Source organism: Anomaloglossus baeobatrachus, chromosome 4 (genome assembly GCF_048569485.1).
Source record: "Anomaloglossus baeobatrachus isolate aAnoBae1 chromosome 4, aAnoBae1.hap1, whole genome shotgun sequence".
NCBI lineage: Eukaryota > Metazoa > Chordata > Amphibia > Anura > Aromobatidae > Anomaloglossus > Anomaloglossus baeobatrachus.
Window position 1 is genome coordinate 614,154,876 of NC_134356.1, and position 19,046 is coordinate 614,173,921.

General features: G+C 48.1%; 1 protein-coding gene across 3 annotated transcripts in view; it reads left to right on the plus strand.

Annotated features, from left to right (window-relative positions):
* The window catches only part of LOC142304153 (zinc metalloproteinase-disintegrin-like MTP4), a 162,666-nt gene that overhangs the window by 100,842 nt on the left and 42,778 nt on the right, over positions 1 to 19,046 (plus strand). For all 3 annotated transcript variants that reach the window (XM_075346242.1, XM_075346243.1, XM_075346244.1), the window contains exons 15-16: positions 10,976 to 11,171; positions 12,055 to 12,157. In XM_075346242.1, the coding sequence (XP_075202357.1) occupies positions 10,976 to 11,171; positions 12,055 to 12,157 (299 nt within the window). The remainder of the gene's footprint in view (positions 1 to 10,975; positions 11,172 to 12,054; positions 12,158 to 19,046) is intronic.

Sequence of the window (19,046 nt, forward strand, 5' to 3'; positions counted from 1 at the left end):
ATGTATGCAAACCACCCCCACGGTACGTCCTGTGGCCTTTACTTTAGCCCTCAAGGTGGATCGCACAAGGGTCACTAAGCTTCCGGAATCCAACAATCCTGTAACCGGACATCCATTCCCCTGTATTTGGCACAAGTGGGGCTCAGTCTCTGGGGAGACCAGGTTAGCGGTACACACCACCTGAGCATACATTGAACCCCGCCGGGTAACCCCACAATCCATGGGCTCCGTGGTGAGTGGACACTGGGCTTCCATATGTCCCACCCGCTGGCACCGCCAACATCTAATAGGGAAAGAAACCCCCTTGACAAGTTGTCGTTTATTGTACAGAACCTTCCGGACCTCAGGAACGGTGGGCGCGGCCTCAGCCGGGACGGTAGCGGACTCCTGCACCGTTGTCAGCGGTGGGTCCTTGGCCCTAGGCTTGGAGGGGCCGGACCGACGGGCGGTACGCAAAGTCTCAGTGTCCCGTATCAAGTCCTGCGTAGCCACATGCCGCTCTACCAGGGACACTAATTGGTCCAGGGTACTCGGGTCACCCTGTCCTACCCACCGTTGAATGGTGACGGGTAAAGTGCGCACAAAACGATCCACTACTACCCTTTCCACCATTTGCGCCAGGCTCAGAGTGTCAGGCTGCAACCACTTTTTTACAAGATGCAACAAGTCATAGGCCTGGGAGCATACGGGTTTGGCTTCCTCATAGAACCACTGATTAACCCGCTGAGCCCGTACATAGGTATTCACCCCCAACCGAGCCAGTATTTCGGCTTTCAGGGTCGCATAGTCAATGGCGTCCTCGGTACAGAGGTCCAGGTACGCTTTTTGGGGTTCCCCCGTCAGATAGGGCGACAATACCTCAGCCCACTGGGGGGTCGGCAGCTTTTCCCGCTCGGCCACCCGCTCAAACACCGCCAGGAACGCTTCCACATCATCCCCCGGGGTCATCTTTTGCAACGCTTGTCTCACCGCTTTCCGGACGCTGCCGTCGTTACCCACTCCCGGGGTTGTTGCTGCCTGTCCGGCACGGATCGACTTGGCCAGGAGAACCATCTGTTCTTGGTGCCTTTGTTCCTGCAATTGCAAGGATTTTTGTTGACGATCCACCGACTGGAGCAGGTGTGCATTAGTCTGTTGCTGTTGTGCATTGGCCTGAGCCAGCTGCCTTAGTATGTCCTCCATGGCGTCGCCGGGTTTGGGCTGTAATATAGCCGCTTGAATCCAGGACATGTGCTACCGGGTCACCAGAAATGGAAGCTACACCTCACCGGGCTGGCATGCCCGCATTCTCCACCATATGTGAGGTAGCGTGGTCGGCTGCGCAGCAGAAGACACGGGATCCAGGCACCAAGGGTCACAGCACACGGTTTATTATCCAAAAACAAAAGTCCACAACAGTACACATGTGCCTCTCCAGCAGAGAACTCAGGGAGTTGTGTTCACTCCCTCACACCCGGCACACCTGCCCTTGTTCCTGTTTCCATTTAACCCTTCCTTCAGCCTGTAGGGAAACAGCATTAACCCTGGAGTGGATTTACTTTCTATCATGGAGTGAGCACAACCGGGGCGAGACATACCGGCCGTCATAGATAACCCCGGTCACAGTCTCACACCAACATCTCCAGAGGCGTTGCAGTCCTCGTGATGAGGCAACAAGAAGGTAGATGGGTACAAGAAAATGTTTTAACACCGCTGCCGGGGCAGCCTCCTGCTGCAGCTCTCCACAACAACCCGCCACCCAAACAACATGGATCCCCAGTGCCACCTTCACTCACGGTGCTGCACTGTCCTGAGACCCCCTCTCCAGTTGTTTACGGTGCAAGTGCAACTGCTTCTCCTTTTCCCGATCCGGCTCCATCCTCCACCAAGGGCTCCGCCCCCTGATGGCCTCTTCATCTTTAGCAGGCAGGGATGAAGAAGTTCAACAAGAACGGCTCATCTCAAACTGTTTAACTTTTAACTGTCCTGCCACCCTCCACCTGGGATCCAGATGGCCTCCTCCACGGAACATGAGGACGTTCAATAAGGGTACAGTCCTTAAAACTGGAAACTTGTAAAACTTTTAATTCACTTGTGGGTAGCTGTCCATGTTCAGCTACCACTGCTGCCATTGCCGCTCCCAGTACGGGGCACGGGTTCCGTGCTCTGCCTCTTGCTCAGGAGCCAGGCCCACTCGGATTCCCTCGGCGCTGGCTAAGACCGGCCTCTCATACTGCCGTGGGCCCCACCGATCAGTGGCCTGCTCCGCCTTTCTGCAGGTGCACTCCGGCTGCCCCACAGCCAGGACGGGGTACTTGGGAGCGGTTGGCGCTGCTGCTGGGGTAGACTTCAGGTCAGGTGCCGCCTCCGTTGCGGCCGGACGGACTGCCGGAGCCGACGTCTTCACTGTTGCGGTCGTGCGGACTGCCGGAGCCGACGTCATCGGGGTTGTGGGAACAGGACTCTCCGCCAGCTGCTTGCCAGGCTGCCGGGACATCTTGCCGCGTTGGTGTCCAGGAACGGGTTTCTGCAGAGTCCTGGTGTCCCTGCACTTTACAGTTCTGGTTACATGCCGCTCTTTCCTGCCCTCCCCCTTGGTTTTCGACAGTAGTCTCGCGGGACCCACTGTCCTTTGCGCTTCCTGTCTTGGAAGCCACCGGTTTCTGTCCGTGTTCTTAGGGCGTGGGACTTCGGCTTCGCGCCTTTTTCGGGGAAGAACATGACGCTGTTGTCATTTTTGGCACCAAAGATAGCGGGCAAGATGAGGGCAGTTCAAAATTTTCTAACAGTTCACGGAAGTTAATGCAAGGCGCATGTCATCTAAAATGGGGTAGGAATCCTATTCGTGATGCCAGGTTTGGGTTGTTGCGGGAGGGGGTCGCTGCCGCTTCTCTCGGGAGGCCTGCTCGGATCCGGGTTCGCTGCTACGGCTCGAGTGGTGACTGGACCCGGGCTCGCACGGCTGCCCATCCTCACAACCGTCGGAAAGGGGAGATATTTACAAGGGAGGTGTTGTGTCTGTGACGCCACCCGTGGGTTTCGGTGAGGGATGGTGACACCGCCGCTGCCTGGAGATGGGGTGCCCGGGGCTGATGGAGCAGGGCAGCAAGATGGGATCCCCTCCACGGGTAGGGGAGGCATAGTCCCGGGGCCCACGGTCGAACATGGTTGTGATGGCTGCTGGAGGTGGCGAGCCGGGCTGGACCGGGGGACAATGGTGTACTCACAGTTCAGAAACTTCACACAAGTCCAGTAGTAAACCAAGTTGCCAGTGGCTGACTACTTTAGGAGGGTGCTTTCTGGTTCACCTAGATTGATGAACAGGTATCCCTTCCTCCTGCACTTTGTGTTTGTCTTTCCTTTTTGGACGACTTCGCTTGTAACGGAGAAGTCCACTCCCGGTTCTATGTGTGTTGGGAGCTGTGGCCCGTGAAAGCTGACCCTTGGGATTTTAGTGGGTTCTGGTGGACACCCTATCTCCTGCGTTGGGCTTCTGTTTAGCTCTATCTGGGCAGTTAATGGGACAACGTCTGGACCTTGTCCCCGGCTGGTCAATTAACAAGGGGGCTTGCAACGGTCCTCGTCCTAAGGTCCAGGCACCTCGACTGTGCACGGCCTCCGGACCGGATTCCCGCTGTCGGCACCAGCGGGCTACGACCCTGCCCCGTCCACTTAAGGTTTCCCGCGACCAGATCTCCGTCACCTCTGGCCCTGTTCACCGTCTGCCACCTATCCGGGTAGTCCAAGGGCTCCTACCCCTGACTACACTGCACAGTCTCCGCTTCACTTCCACTGTCAGCTTGAACTGACAGGACTCACTGCTGTTGCAACTGAACTGAATTCCTCACTTGAACTGAACTCCACTTCTCTCTGACTCAGACTGTTCTGTTGTCTTCCCACCCCTGACACCTCAGGACCCCTAGGTGGGCATTCACAACCGCCTGATGCTGGCAACTGGTATGTCCCTATTAGCATGAGGGGGTGGCTAGAGTTTAATGGCTGTGTGTTATGTCTAAGTGCGGATTTCTGGTGGTAACAAGGAGGATTAACTCTTTTGTGACTACCTGGTTTTGCCAGGGCGTCACACATAGACTTAAGGGTGCTTTACACGCTGCGACATCGCTAACAATTGCTATCGATGTTGCGCGCGATAGCACCTGCCCCCGTCGTGTTTGCGATATTGTGTGATCGCTGCTGTAGTGAACATTATCGCTACGGCAGCGTCACGCGCACATACCTGGTCAGCCACGTCGCTCTGGCCAGCGATCCGCCTCCTTTCTAAGGGGGTGGTTCGTGCGGCGTCATAGCGACGTCACACGGCAGCTTTCCAATAGCAGAGGAGGGGCGGAGATGAGCGGCTGGAAAATGTCGCCCACTTCCTTCCTTCCTCATTGCCGGTGGACGGAGGTAAGGAGATGTTCGTCGCTCCTGCGGTGTCACACATAGCGATGTGTGATGCCGCAGGAACAAGGAACAACATCGCTACTAAGCAGACAACGATATTTGGTTTTTGGATGACCTCTCCAAAACCAACGATTTTTGTCTCTTTTGTCTCGTTTAAGGTCGCTTGTATGTGTCACACGCTGCAATGTCGCTAACGACGCCGGATGTGCGTCACAAACACCGTGATCCCGATGATAAATCGTTAGCGATATCGCAGCGTGTAAAGCACCCTTTACAGTTAAGTACACTGCCTTACTTTAAACAAGGTAGTTATCCTTTGCAGCTTAGTTAAAGGAGTTGTCCGACGTTAGCTTACCAAACATTTTTGAGTTTATCTGTGCTGTATTGTCATATAAATCACCCCTACATTGTTATTTTTTGTTTTCTAACTTTTGTTCCTCTTGAATTATACCTTTATTCTCTGCAGCTCCTTGTTTACATTCAGCTCCAGCAAACTGACCACTTCCTGTGCAAAACCTCCCAGTCAGAGCTGTCACCGCCCAGCCTCAGTGTCCAGGCTCGCCCCCTGCCTGCCCTCACTGTCCAGCCTTGCCCCCTGCCCGTCCCCTGCACACACATTCCCTGTCAATATTCTGCCCCAGAAAATAAACAAATAGGAATAACGTTTGGAACACCATTCTAAGTCCAAACTGGGTGCAAAAACCTAAAAAAACATCACTATGGGGAGATAAGGTATGCACACCAGTGACTATGTAAGGGGAATACATGAAATAGCAGAAACTGCTGTGTGAATACTGACTTGAAAAATCCAATAGCTATATGCAAGAGTGAAAATGTGAAAAATGGAATCTGCATTACTGCCATGAACATATGAATCAAGAGAAATTTAGCTACTGAATTGATCAATGCAATAGAGCCCCAACACTACGCCAAAGTATTTCTCTACGTTGGGGTCCCTAGCTTGTGTGTGTCCTCTCATGCAGTTAAAAAACTTACCATGTATGGGAAGCTGAGACCCAGGCTATTTATGCGTATGATATGGATTGGCAATAGGTGTGGTTGGGGAGGGTTCACAAACGAAAAAATACTAACAAATAGGAATAACGTTTGGAACACCATTCTAAGTCCGAACTGGGTGCAAAAACCTAAAAAAACATCACTATGGGGAGATAAGGTATGCACACCAGTGACTATGTAAGGGGAATACATGAAATAGCAGAAACTGCTGTGTGAATACTGACTTGAAAAATCCAATAGCTATATGCAAGAGTGAAAATGTGAAAATTGGAATCTGCATTACTGCCATGAACATATGAATCAAGAGAAATTTAGCTACTGAATTGATCAATGCAATAGAGCTCCAACACCACGCCAAAGTATTTCTCTACGTTGGGGTCCCTAGCCTATTTGTTAGTATTTTTTCGTTTGTGAACCCTCCCCAACCACACCTATTGCCAATCCATATCATACGCATAAATAGCCTGGCTCTCAGCTTCCCATACACGGTAAGTTTTTTAACTGCATGAGAGGACACACACAAGCTAGGGACCCCAACGTAGAGAAATACTTTGGCGTAGTGTTGGGGCTCTATTGCATTGATCAATTCAGTAGCTAAATTTCTCTTGATTCATATGTTCATGGCAGTAATGCAGATTCCATTTTTCACATTTTCACTCTTGCATATAGCTATTGGATTTTTCAAGTCAGTATTCACACAGCAGTTTCTGCTATTTCATGTATTCCCCTTACATAGTCACTGGTGTGCATACCTTATCTCCCCATAATATTCTGCCCCAGCACTGACCTGTTTTCACTCTAGCATTGGAAATAACAGCCCCACATTGGGCTCTGTGCCCGACACACACATCGGGCTCTGCACCCCCCACACACATCGGGCTCTGCGCCCCACACACACATCGGGCTCTGCGCCCCCTACACACATCGGGCTCTGCAACCGGAAGCAGCAAAATCGCGGCAGGAGCGGTCACATGACCACTCTGTGCCGGGGGAGAGGGGCTGACAGCAGGGCAGGTAAGTGGTCACTATCTACTTACCTGCCCCAATGTAGTCCAATAGGGTAATAATAAAAAAAAAGTCAAAATAAGCCGGATAACCCCTTTAATGGAGATGTCTGACTTAACAAATTACATGCTTTACAATACCACAAATTCACTATTAAACATCACCTGCCTAACCCAGCCACAAGTATGGCATTGCCTCAAAACACTAATATAGTCATATCACTGAGTCAGATAACATACACAACTTCCAGAGTTTTGTGGGTGTTGGGGTGGCTAGGGGAGGCAGTCATAGTCATATTCTCAGGGGCTTCCAGGCTGCAGTGCAGCCGATCGGTAACCCCTTGTGTTCCGGTCACCACTCCATTGCAGGAATGCTTTCGCAACAGTTCATTCATCCATTGAGACAATAAATCCAATACTGATATGCTTCTTTCAACCAGTGAAACTTTACTTATAACCAACACATGTAAATGTAAAAGGGAACCCCAACGGGGCCAGAATTGGCGCCCATGTGATGCAACTTGAAGATGTCTATCTTCAAGTTGCATCACATGGGCGCCGATTCTGGCCCCGGTGGGGTTCCCTTTTACATTCCGTTTCACAATTCAATTTACTGGCCGACCGCTTTCTTGGCACCTGAGCTTCTATGAAGGCTTCTAGGCCCCTCATACTCGTGTCTGACATCATACTTCACTGGCGGATTCAAAAAGTCCTTTCAGCCCCCTCCGTGCCACCCACAGGGATTTAGCTTGCACTATTGAAGGGGCCTCTGCCAACAACACTCCTCCACCCGTGCTTCTGGCCAGGATCATTTTTTCACCTTTAAGAGCTCACTGACCACCTGTCTCGCAAGGGAATTTCTTGGGTATTCCTTCCAGGAAAATGGACGCCACCCCAACTGTCCGGACTCAACCCTTTTTCCAGGAATGCAGTTATCAACAGTCCTTCTGAGAGCAGGACAACGCATGTCTGGTGTCCGAGGCTAACTTTTAGGGTCTTTTCTAATCAAAGTTTGGGTACTTCTAGCTTCTTAGGCCTATGGCAGCCACATATACTGTCTCTTCTCCTTCCTGGGGACTCTCCTGTCCTCCTCCCGTATCCTGCCCTTTTTATACTCTCTACCCCTCACTCCTGTTAACTCCTTTTTACATAAATGAGTGTCAGGAAAGCAGTCGCTGGATCACATTGCCACCTGGTGGTCACTCACCAAGGTGTGCAGTTTTCTATTATACACTTACCAAGCGCCGATGCACACCGACCACTCCTGCAGGGGTCGCAGAGTCGTACACCCCCCTTACAACGGAATTACCTACCATGATAGACAGATGATTGTTTCTAATATATACGGATTCCATAATAACAGGGTCTGTACCACAGAACGCACATAACAAATGTGGAGACAATATTAAAAAACAGGTAAAAACTGATCATTGACGCTATAGCCCTGTCAGTTTAACTTCTATTGTTAGCAAAATATTTGAAGTTTTCCTAAGGAATGCTATCCTGGAGTATCTTGATAAAAAAGAATCTCATAACGCAGCCTCAACATTGGTTTACAAGTCCTAGGAAACTAATCTCATCAGCTTCTATGAGGAGGTAAGTTCCAGACTGAATCAAGGCCATGGATGTGATCTATCTTTGACTTCTCAAAGGCATTCAATGTGATTCCACATAAAAGGTTAGTACATAAAATGAGAACAATGGGACTAGGGGAAAATATGTATAATTGGTAGAGTCGGTGCAAATTTATTTCCATGTCCCATGTTGTGGACCACCACAGTGGTCTGTAGCCAAAGCATAGGAGAGGGGTTATCCCCCCTTACCTGTCATCATCTGCAGCTCTTCTTTTGATTTGTTGGCATAGTGCGGTGTGACATGTGCATCATGCCTTAATGATGACATCACGTCAGGTCGGCAAATCAAAAGAAGAGCCATGGACATCGGCAGTTAAGTGGTGGTGCTCCCGTACAGTGGCTACAGACAACTTTCATAGCCAATGGAATGGGATGTGTGAATCGATTCGCACCAACTGTACAAATTGTTTTCTACAACTGGCTCAGTGAGAGGAAACAAAGGGTGGTTTTAACACGCTCTTCTTTTGTCACAGTTAGGCTAGGTTCACATTTCCGTTGTTTTGCATCAGTCACATGCGTTGCTTGATGCTTGTGACTGATGCGTTGTACAACAGATGACAAGTATTGGATGAGAAAGCGGATTCCGTCTGGCGGCCGGCTATTGTGAACGATCAGCTGATCGCTCTCAAAAGCCGGCGGCCGGGAGATCAGTTGATCGCTCTCATTAGCCAGCCGCCGGGAGATCAGCTGATCGCTCTCAAAAGTCGGTGGCGGGAAGATCAGCTGATCACTCACAGAAGCCGGCCGTCGGCTTATGAGAGAGATCAGCTGATTGTTCACAATAGCCGGTGGCCGGGCAATTAGCTGATCGTTTGGCCGCCGATAAGCATGCGCAGTGAAAACATACGGATTGCGCTGCTCAAAAAATGTTACAAGCTGCGTTCCTGATGCCCAACGGTCAGTCGTTCCACGACTGATCATTCGGGTGGAGGATGCAACGCAAGAGCATCAGTCGCAATCCGCTGCTCATGCAAGTCTATGGGAAACAACGGAATCCGCCAAACGGATTCCGTTGTTTACCAGAGCCGCGGATTGTGACTGATACAAATTGATGGAAGTGTGAACCTAGCCTTAACAGTGGGCTTTCACACTGGTCAGTATTGGGCCCTCTTCTTTTTTAAAATTTAGCTCTGAAAGGTACTCACTATAAAGCAGGATCATTTATTACTACAGAGAGATTTGGGGAAGCTGGAGACTTGGACTGGAAAGTGTCAATTAAAACTTAATGTAGATAAATGTAAGCTAACGCACTTGGGCAAAGGAAATAAAATGAACAACTGTATAATAAATGGTAAAATACTTGGTAAACAGTTGTCAGTGTATTGGTAGACAGTAAACTTAACTTTGGTGACCAGTGCCAGGCAGCTGCTGTGAAAGCAAATAAAATCATGGGATGTATTAAAAGATGCATAACTACTAATGACAAAACTGTATTTTTGCCTTTGTACAATTCACTAGTGCGACCAAACTTATAATGTGTACAATTTTGGTGTCCATTGTACAGTGTAAACAGGACATCAGAGAACTAGAATAGGTGTATAGAAGAACAACCAAGTTTGTTAAGGGAATGGGTGAACTTAGGACAATTGTCATCTGCCTCATGGGATTTTTGCCTTTGGATTTTTAGGTTATAAGTTGAATTTAATAGACTTTTGTCTATTTTCAACCTTAAAACTATATAACATTAAACTCGATTGCACAATAAAGGTTCCTGAAGAGCTGATCACATTTATGGATAAACTTGACAACTCCTATAAATGATAAATTTATTGCCAACTTTCCTATATTCCTGAATGACAAATTTGCTTAATTATACAACAGTACTGGAGACCACAATTTTGACCCCTGTTATGAGTCAGAAAGGTAGCAGCTACTATGGGAGTAAGCCTGTATTGGCCTTCTGCTTGACTGGGCAGTTTCCTAGTTTTTGAGGATCTTTTGGTCTACTTCACTTTGTCAGGAAGGTCCTATTTAAGTAATTTCTGGATTAAGAACAGGTGTGGCAGTAATCAGGCCTGGGTGTGGCTAGGGAAATTGAACTCAGCTTCCCAAAGATGTGATAAACCACAATTACCTTGTTTTAGGAGGGGGGGATATGATGTATATACAGCAGTCTCACCTCAGTGTGTCCTATGTAAAGTAAATACCTTGAACAGGAGCACTTCTTCAGTCCTGTTGATTTAAAGGTGGCATGGGACTTGGGGAGGGTCGGCATTGGTATGTTTGTTATTTTTATTGTCTGGAAGCCTGTCGGTAAATTAAAATTAATCCTGGAAAACTGATTGAATGGGTTATCTCAAAATTTAAATGCTATCCGCTATCCAATGGGCAAGATAAGTATCAAATCGCTGAAGGTCCCAATGCTGAGACCCCAAGCGATCACGAGACCCAGGGGCCCCATCTAAATAGAGTTGAGGTTGATCATGTGCACATCCAGTCCATGCACACAGCTTTTTATAACCCCGGTTCTTGGAATTTGTGGGGTCCCAGCAAATGGACCCCCAATAATCATGATGTATCCCTCTTCCAGCGGATAGGGGATAACTTCCAAACTAAGCAAAATTTGCTGAACCTTGTGGTGTCGCTTGATGGGGTGGGTTGTTATAGTATGTGGGCTGGTGGGGTTTTGGTGCTAGGGCTGATTTTGTTTTGCCCCGATCCAGCCCTGCATGGGAGAATTAGCTCTGCTTTGTATCTATTGCAATAAAAGAAGTAGAATAAGAGGGAAAATGGGGACGGGTATAAAAATAATCACATTCATAACAGTACAAGAATATATGCAATTGTTTTACATTTTGACCCTTTTGATTTGATCTTGATCTTGATTTGTAACTTGCATCCTGGAAGAAAATAAGTTATGGAAAATGTTGCTTATTTTTGCTTTATTTTATTTTGTAACTGTATCATTCTTATATGCTTTATATGATTTCCCCACAGATTATATCTGCAGGATCTCTTTGTAGACCTGCCAAGGATGAGTGTGACCTCCCCGATGTGTGTGATGGGAAGTCTTCTACATGTCAAAAGGATAGTTTTAAAAAAAATGGCTTTCCTTGCATGAACGGAAATGGAGCCTGTTACATGGGAAAATGTCCACTCCCTAGTAGGCAATGTGTTGACATCTGGGGTCTGGGTGAGTAAAGTTGAAGGAAGCCTGGAGTTTATAGTCTGTCACTGTCACACTAGATATGGGGAAGTATCAAGAGAGCAGTGAAAGGGAAGGGAACCCCTGGGTCTAGGGAAGAAGGAGATGGTGACCTCTAACCAAACCTACTGCTGGTTCCTGGGGTCCCTCACCACCCTAGATAGGTTCCACACCTATGCGCCGAGCCGGATACCTGACCCTAGGTATCCCTAGTGCTGGACCCTAAATAGGGAACGGGTGGGATGAGTTCTTCGTCAACCCCACTAAATGCTAAGGAAGACACAAGGAATACACACAGGGAAAAAAGCATGAACTACTTATCCACAGATGACTTAGGCAGGAGTTCAATGAGCTTCAGCAACAATAGATGAGAGGAAGCCACCGGCTTGCAACCAGAGCTAGAGTAAACTGAATAATATCACCAGCAGCAGTCCAGGGAAGAAGGGAGTGTTTAAGCACCAAGAGAATACTGATGATCAGGTGTTGAGTGGAAGGCGAGCTCCTGCTGGGTCCAAAAAGGGGGAGAGATGAAAATCCATCAGAAAAGCTACCTATTACAATGAATACTTTCAGCAGGAACAATAGAAAGTCAGGGAGCATTTTGCGTAGCCAAAAACAGTGACCTTCTATTGCCAGAAACCACATGACTGTCACCTGTGACACACGCATGACAGTCACTTTCTTAGATGAGGGCATGTCTAGTAAGACTGTGAGCTGGATAAAGGGTAATGCCAAAAATGTAATCCTTACTAAAAGCATTAATGAGCTGGATAAGATGTTATGGAAGCAGGATGAAGAAAAACATAACTTACTCAGTATAATACAATAGATATTCACGGATTTAGTTACCTTTTAGTTTACTTTTATTCAGGAGCCATCACTGCAGATGATGACTGTTTTAAAGTGAATTCAGAAGGCTCCACGAGGGGACACTGCAGAAAAGAAGGAAACAATTACATCCCATGTGCGAAGGAGTGAGTATGGTACCACATTGGAGACAAAAGAATAGAATTATTCAGTTTAGGTTGGAAATAGAGTACATTGAAATGAGAGAATGATACAAAAAATGCTGAAAATGTAAAAAATGAGCAATGCCGTTTATAACATGGTCATGATTTGGTAATGACCTCTTGGTCTTGGCACTTTTCATTACTCACTGCAGATAAACTACTATTAACACGGGCCTTGCTGGAATATGTTAGAAAAGAGCCATGAGCAGTTTTCCTGTGACAGTAAAGGCAATAAGTATTTCAGAGATCAGCCTAAAACTACACAGGGGGAAGTTGTTAATGATCTCAAGCAGGGGCGTAACTACCGTGGTCGCAGAGGTCGCGACTACGTCCGGGCCCGGCAGCTTAGGGGCCCGCTCTGCAGATCAGCAGGAAGCTCCTTTCTGTGAGAGGAGCTGCGCTGTTCTGGAATTGGTGCTGAGTCCCATCCTGTCTCCTTGCTGTTCTGGAGCAGCCTACGTGGCTGCTATATAACCAGTTGCCATCGCCGCTGACATCGGGCCCCCCCTGCCAGCGTCACCAGGCTTCCCTCCCCGTCATCACGCACAGCAACAATGACACGTGGAGCGGCCTGTGCAGCTCCACGCTTCATCATTCTCCCCCTGTGCCTGTGCGGTGATGTCACTCCTGTGCGAGAGTGCAGGACGGGAGGACGGGATGGGAGGACGCCGACCGCAGCAGCGGGGAATGGATTTTTTTAAAAAAATCAGTGCCTACACTGTTGCCAGTGGCTAGGGGCTGGGGGGCTGCATTATACATGGAGCATGGGGGGCTGGCTGCATTATATATGGAGCATGGTGGGCTGCCAACATTATACATGGACCTTGGGAGGCTGCATTATACATGGAGCATGGGGGGCTGCATTATACATGGAGCATGGGGGAGTTGGCTGCATTATACGTGGAGCATGGGGGAGCTGGCTGCATTATACATGGAGCCATGGGGGAGCTGGCTGCATTATACATGGAGCATGGGGGAGCTGGCTGCATTATACATGGAGCATGGGGGAGCTGGCTGCATTATACATGGAGCATGAGGGAGCTGGCTGCATTATAAATAGAGCCATGGGGGAGCTGGCTGCATTATACATGGAGCATGGGGGAGCTGGCTGCATTATACATGGAGCATGGGGGAGCTGGCTGCGTTATACATGGAGCATGGGGGGGCTGGCTGCATTATACATGGAGCATGGGGGAGCTGGCTGCATTATACATGGAGCATGGGGGGCTGAATTAGACATAGAGCATGGGGGCTGCATTATACATGGAGCATGGGGGCTGCATTATACATGGAGCATGGGGGGCTGCATTATACATGGAGCATGGGGGGCTGCATTATACATGGAGCATGAGGGGCTGGCTGCATTACACATGGAGCATGGGGGGGCTGGCTGCATAATACATGGAGCATGGAGGGCTGGCTGCATTATACATGGGGGGCTGGCTGCATCATATATGGAGGCCTGGGGTGAATTATAATATATGGAGAACTATGGGAAATGCATTATAATACATGGAGGACTATGGAGCTGCATTCTAATATATGAAGGGTTATGTGGGACCCTTTATACAATATGGAAGGCTATGTGGGGGCCATTATAGTATTTGGAGAACTATATACAAGGGGGGACAAAGATACAAGCATGGGATGGGAATGTTTTGTGCTGAGGGAAAATGGATCTTTCCCTCGGCACCCAGCTTTCCCATGCTCTGCTATACATCTCTCAGCACCCAGCTTTCCCATGCTCTGATATGGGAAAGCTGGGTGGTGAGGGAAAGATGTATAGCAGAGCATGGGGAAGCTGGGTGCCGAGGACAAGATGGATATCAGAACATAGGAAAGCTGGGTGCTGATAGAGGGATTTCAGATCATGGGAAATCTGGGTGCTGAGGGTAAGAGCCAAGTGTCAGCGTCATTATCCCGTACCCCGATTGTCAGTGTCATTGTCCCATACCCCAAGTGTCGGTGTATGTGGTGGGGGGGGCAGGTCCGAACTTTGCACCTGGGCCCATCATTCTCAAGTTACGCCACTGATCTCAAGGCAGCTGGGAACACTGTCCCCAAGAAAACCATTGGTAACACATTACGCCGTAATGGATTAAAATCCTGCAGTGGCCGCAAAGTCCCACTGCTCAAGAAGGCTCATGTGCAGCCGGCCCGATGTTTCTGAGAATGATTGGGAGAAGGTGCTGTGGTCAGATGAGACAAAAATAGAGCTCTTTGGCCTTAACTCGCCGTGTTTGGAGGAAGAAAAATGCTGCCTATGACCCAAAGAATACCTTCCCCACTGTCAAGCATGGAAGTGGAAACATTATGTTTTGGGGGTGTTTCTCTGCTAAGGGCACTGGACTACTTCACAGCATCTGTGGGACAATGGATGGAGCCATGTACCGTAAAATCCTGACTGACAACCTCCTTCCTTCGGCTAGGACATTAAAAATGGGTCGTGGCTGGGTCTTCCAGCACGACAATGACCCAAAACATACAGCCAAGGCAACAAAAGAGTGGCTCATAAAGAAGCACATTAAGGTCATGGAGTGGCCTAGCCAGTCTCCAGACCTTAATCCCATAGAAAACTTTTGGAGGAGCTGAAGCTCTGAGTTGCTAAGCGACAGCGTCAAAATCTTAATGATTTACAGATGATCTGCAAAGAGGAGTGGAGCAAAACTCCTCCTGACATGTGCAAACCTCATCATCAACTACAAATAAAGTCTGACTGTTGTGCTGCCAACAAGGGTTTTGCCACCAAGTATTAAGTCTTGTTTGCCAGAGGGATCAAATACTTATTTCTCTCTGCAAAATGCAACTACATTTATAGAATTTATACAATTTGATTCTCTGGATTTTATTTTTGATATTCTATCTCTCACTGTTAAAATTAACCTACCTTTAAAATTATAGACTGTTCATGTCTTTATCAGTGGGCAAACTTACAAAATCAGCAAGGGATCAAATACTTATTTTCTTCACTGTACGTGTGCTTTTGGTGACATAACAGGAAATTAGAGTCTAAAAGTTCCAGTGGTCAGTGTGAAAATTGTAAGAATTTTCATTTTTGTTTTTAATAAAGTACCGTAATATGGTAAAAAAAAGAAACACTGCAAAAAAAAAAGAAAAAAATATTTAACACAAAAAAACTTGATTTAACAGGCCATATTCTGATGATAGCTTCCCATTAAATAATCACAAAATTGGGGAGATTTAACAGTGCTCAAAAAAGACTGACTTTATGTCTGGCACCACATTTATGTTGAATTTAATTAGCACATGAAACATTTTACTGTATGTGTGTGTTGGTGTATTGACTAGAGATTTCTTTGGAAATTCTCCTTGCTCAGTGGTCAGATATCAGAATTGGGCAGTGCTGTATCTCTATATTTTTTGGAATATAAAGCCCGCTTTACACGCTACAATATATCTTACGATGTGTCGGCGGGGTCACGTCGTAAGTGACGCACATTCGGCATCGTAAGTTACATTGTAGTGTGTGATACCTCCGTGCGATTGCGATTGAACGTTAAAACGTTCATCGCACGCACGTCGTTCAGTTCCTAAAAATTGAACGTGAGGTTATTCAATGTTCCCGAGGCAGCACACATCGCAGTGTGTGACACCCCGGGAACGATGAACAGATCTTACCTGCGTCCCGCGGCTCCTGCCGGTAATGCGGAAGGAAGGAGGTGGGCAGGATGTTTACGTCCCGCTCATCTCCGCCCCTCCGCTTCTATTGGCCGGCTGCTGCGTGACGTCGCTGTGACGTTGAACGTCCCTCCCACTCCAGGAAGTGGACGTTCGCCGCCCACATCGAGGTCGTATGGAAGGGTAAGTACGTGTGACGGGAAAAAATCGTTTGTGCGACACGTTCAACAAATTGAACGTGCCGCACATATGATGGGGGCGGTTACGATCGCATACGATATCGTATGCTTAATCGTAACGTGTAAAGCAGGCTTAAGAAACACTTTACCGTCAGACGCGCCCCTGGTTTAGAAAGCAGCAAACAGGAAAAATATTTTTCATATTAGTTAAAACTTCCATGGTAGTGGAGGGGTCATTATTAATAATTTTAATGCCCTGGGGTAGAATAGGGAGGTAATAGATCTTTTGTTAGTATTTCTCTGCAGTGTATATTATACACATAGCACTACTAAATACAAACTACTTGTACATCTACAGATATACATAGCTCAGCTACATGTACATTTACTCATACACATAAACAGCTCTGCTACATGCACATTTGCATACACACAGCTTTGCTACATATACATTTACACTTACACAAACACACATACACACATACATTACCAAATCTTTCAGTTCCTGATGGGATCTGAATGACGGCTGCAGGAGCTGAGGAACTGATCACAAGACCTGAAAGTTCTTGAGTTATTCAGGTAGAAGGTCCTTCAGCTGCTCAAGTCCTGCAGCCTCTGTTCAGATCCCATTAAGCTTCTTCTCCTGTTCTGCACCGATCATTTAGATCAGTGCAGAGCAGGAGGAGAGTGGACAGCTTTCTGTGAGCGGTGAACACGCAGTGTCAGGTCGGGGCCACACGGGCACTACTGCGATCCTCGCATGACACTCGGCTCACGCTGGCAGCACAGCGGGAGCCGAGTGTCATGCAAGTCTCATTGCGACTGAGGTCCAATCGTGCAATCGGACCACAGCTGCGGAGGGCGGGCCGGCACAGAGGAGGGGAGGGAGGGATTTATTTCCCTCGCTCCTCCGTTGCCGGCTATTGCTATTCTCGCTCTGCAATCGCATTACACCGGTGTAATGCGAGTGCAGTGCGATGTTTCTCATGCTCCATAGACTTGAATGGGTGCGAGAGAAACAGAATCGCATTGCACCCGCAGCATGCTGCGACTGTTTTCTCGGTCCGATTAGGGCTGAGAAGATAATCGCTCATGTGCGCTGACACATAGGGCAATATTGGTCCGAATGGAATGCGATGTTTTATCGCATTACACTCATTCCGATTTTCATACCATGTGACTTAGGCCTCAGTGTTCTCCTCCATCACAGGAAACTGCCTCGAGAATATAAGGACCTGTGCACATGTTGCAGATTTTTTCCTTTTTTTCTGCGCAGAATTATCACAATTTCTTGATGGCAGCAAAGTGAATGAGAATCTTGAAATATCATGTACAAGTTACTTATTTTCACCTTGCAGATTTGGTGCAGATATAAACCTGCAGATTGTCAATTCTTTCAGTGTTTTGTTGCACATTTCACACATACTAATTAGTGGGAAAAATCTGCACCAAAAACGCCTATAAAATGTATAAAAAAAGGCATAAAAAATGCACCAAATGTGGAGGAAAATCACACGTTTTTGATTTTGCATTTTTCTTACCAAGAGATGCAGAAATTTCTGCACCAAATACTTAACATAATACTTAAGATGTGTGACGACCCTGGACTATCAGGTCGTCACAGGGTACTGCACAAGCTGCCCTCCCATGCAGTATCCACCTCCCTCTTGGTTCTGGGTCCCTATCTAAATGGTGTTGCCTCCAACAGCAAATCAAATCCTAGATACACCCTGCACCACACCCACCAGTGGACGGCTTGCGTGGAATAGAGTCACCCACCTGGGGGTCAGAGAGGGGAGGTGAGGAGTGTAGTCAGTCTGTGAGTGGAGAGAGAGTTGGGTAGTACCCTCGAGCTGTGAGGAGCTCAGAGGAGGTCAGGAGCGGTGGCTTCTGGAAGAACTGTCTAGGTTGCAGACGGTGGTCTGGGCCTAGAGGAGTCGGACCCCCGGTCGCTGGAGATTGTGACAAGGTGCCTGGACCTGTCGAGGAGGACAGCCGGCAGCCTAGCACTGTCACCGGTCCGGGACCAAAGGCACGACGGGGTACATGGACCCTAGGTCGAGGAGTAGCTTCAGGCAACCTGACAATTCACCTGAGGAGAACGGAGCCTTTATGATTTGTTAACACCCGCTCCAGAATCGGGGCATTAGCGCCACGAGGGGGATAGGACTTTCCAATCCAAAACGGTCCAGAAAATCAGACTCCCGGGCTACCACGTTGAAGTCAAACTTAGTTCAGGAGGCATGTCACGGATCACCAGGCAACACTATTGTGAATGCGACCCGGACGAGCTCCCCTCAGCAGCAGCGGTACCCAGAGACTTACTTTACCTGGTTGTCGCGTCTGCTTATGAACTGAGTGAGTATGAGAGTGACTCCTGCACCCCACGGCACCCCTACACCGAGTCCCGGGGCATCCCCCTACCTGTGGAGGGTTACGACACCTTGCTGCCCCACTTCATCACCCCGGGTACTCCCAACGGCAGCGGCGGTACTCCCCAAATTACCGTACACCACGGGTGGCGTCACAAATTATATATCAACTCCCCTGTAAATATCCCTCTTACATTTGAGTGGCCGCACGACCCACGGGTCCGGAGACCCTCGAACCACAGCGAACCCGGATCGAGAAAATGTTTCTAACATTTCTGCAGTCATTCCCTAGCAAAACCTATGGATATAGAAAGAAATGCTGTGCACACACTGTGTTTTTTTATACCTGCAGATTTACCCGCGGAATTTCCGCTGCGGAATTAATGTGTATGTCACTTCTTTTCCGCAGGTACCTGCGTTTTTTGCCATAGATAATGGTAAAAATCTGCAAAGACCAACCTGCAAATTTGCACCAAATGGCGGCAGAACCGCATGCGGATTTCGTTGCGGTTTTGGTGCGTTTTTTTACCGCAGGTGCAGGATTCTTTCAGAGGGTCCGGATTTTCCCTAAGAAAATGTCAATTTCTAGTGTGCACATGGCCTTATGATCCGAAAACAAAACGGAAATACTGTGTGATCAGTGGGTTCTTCAACCTTCGAAGA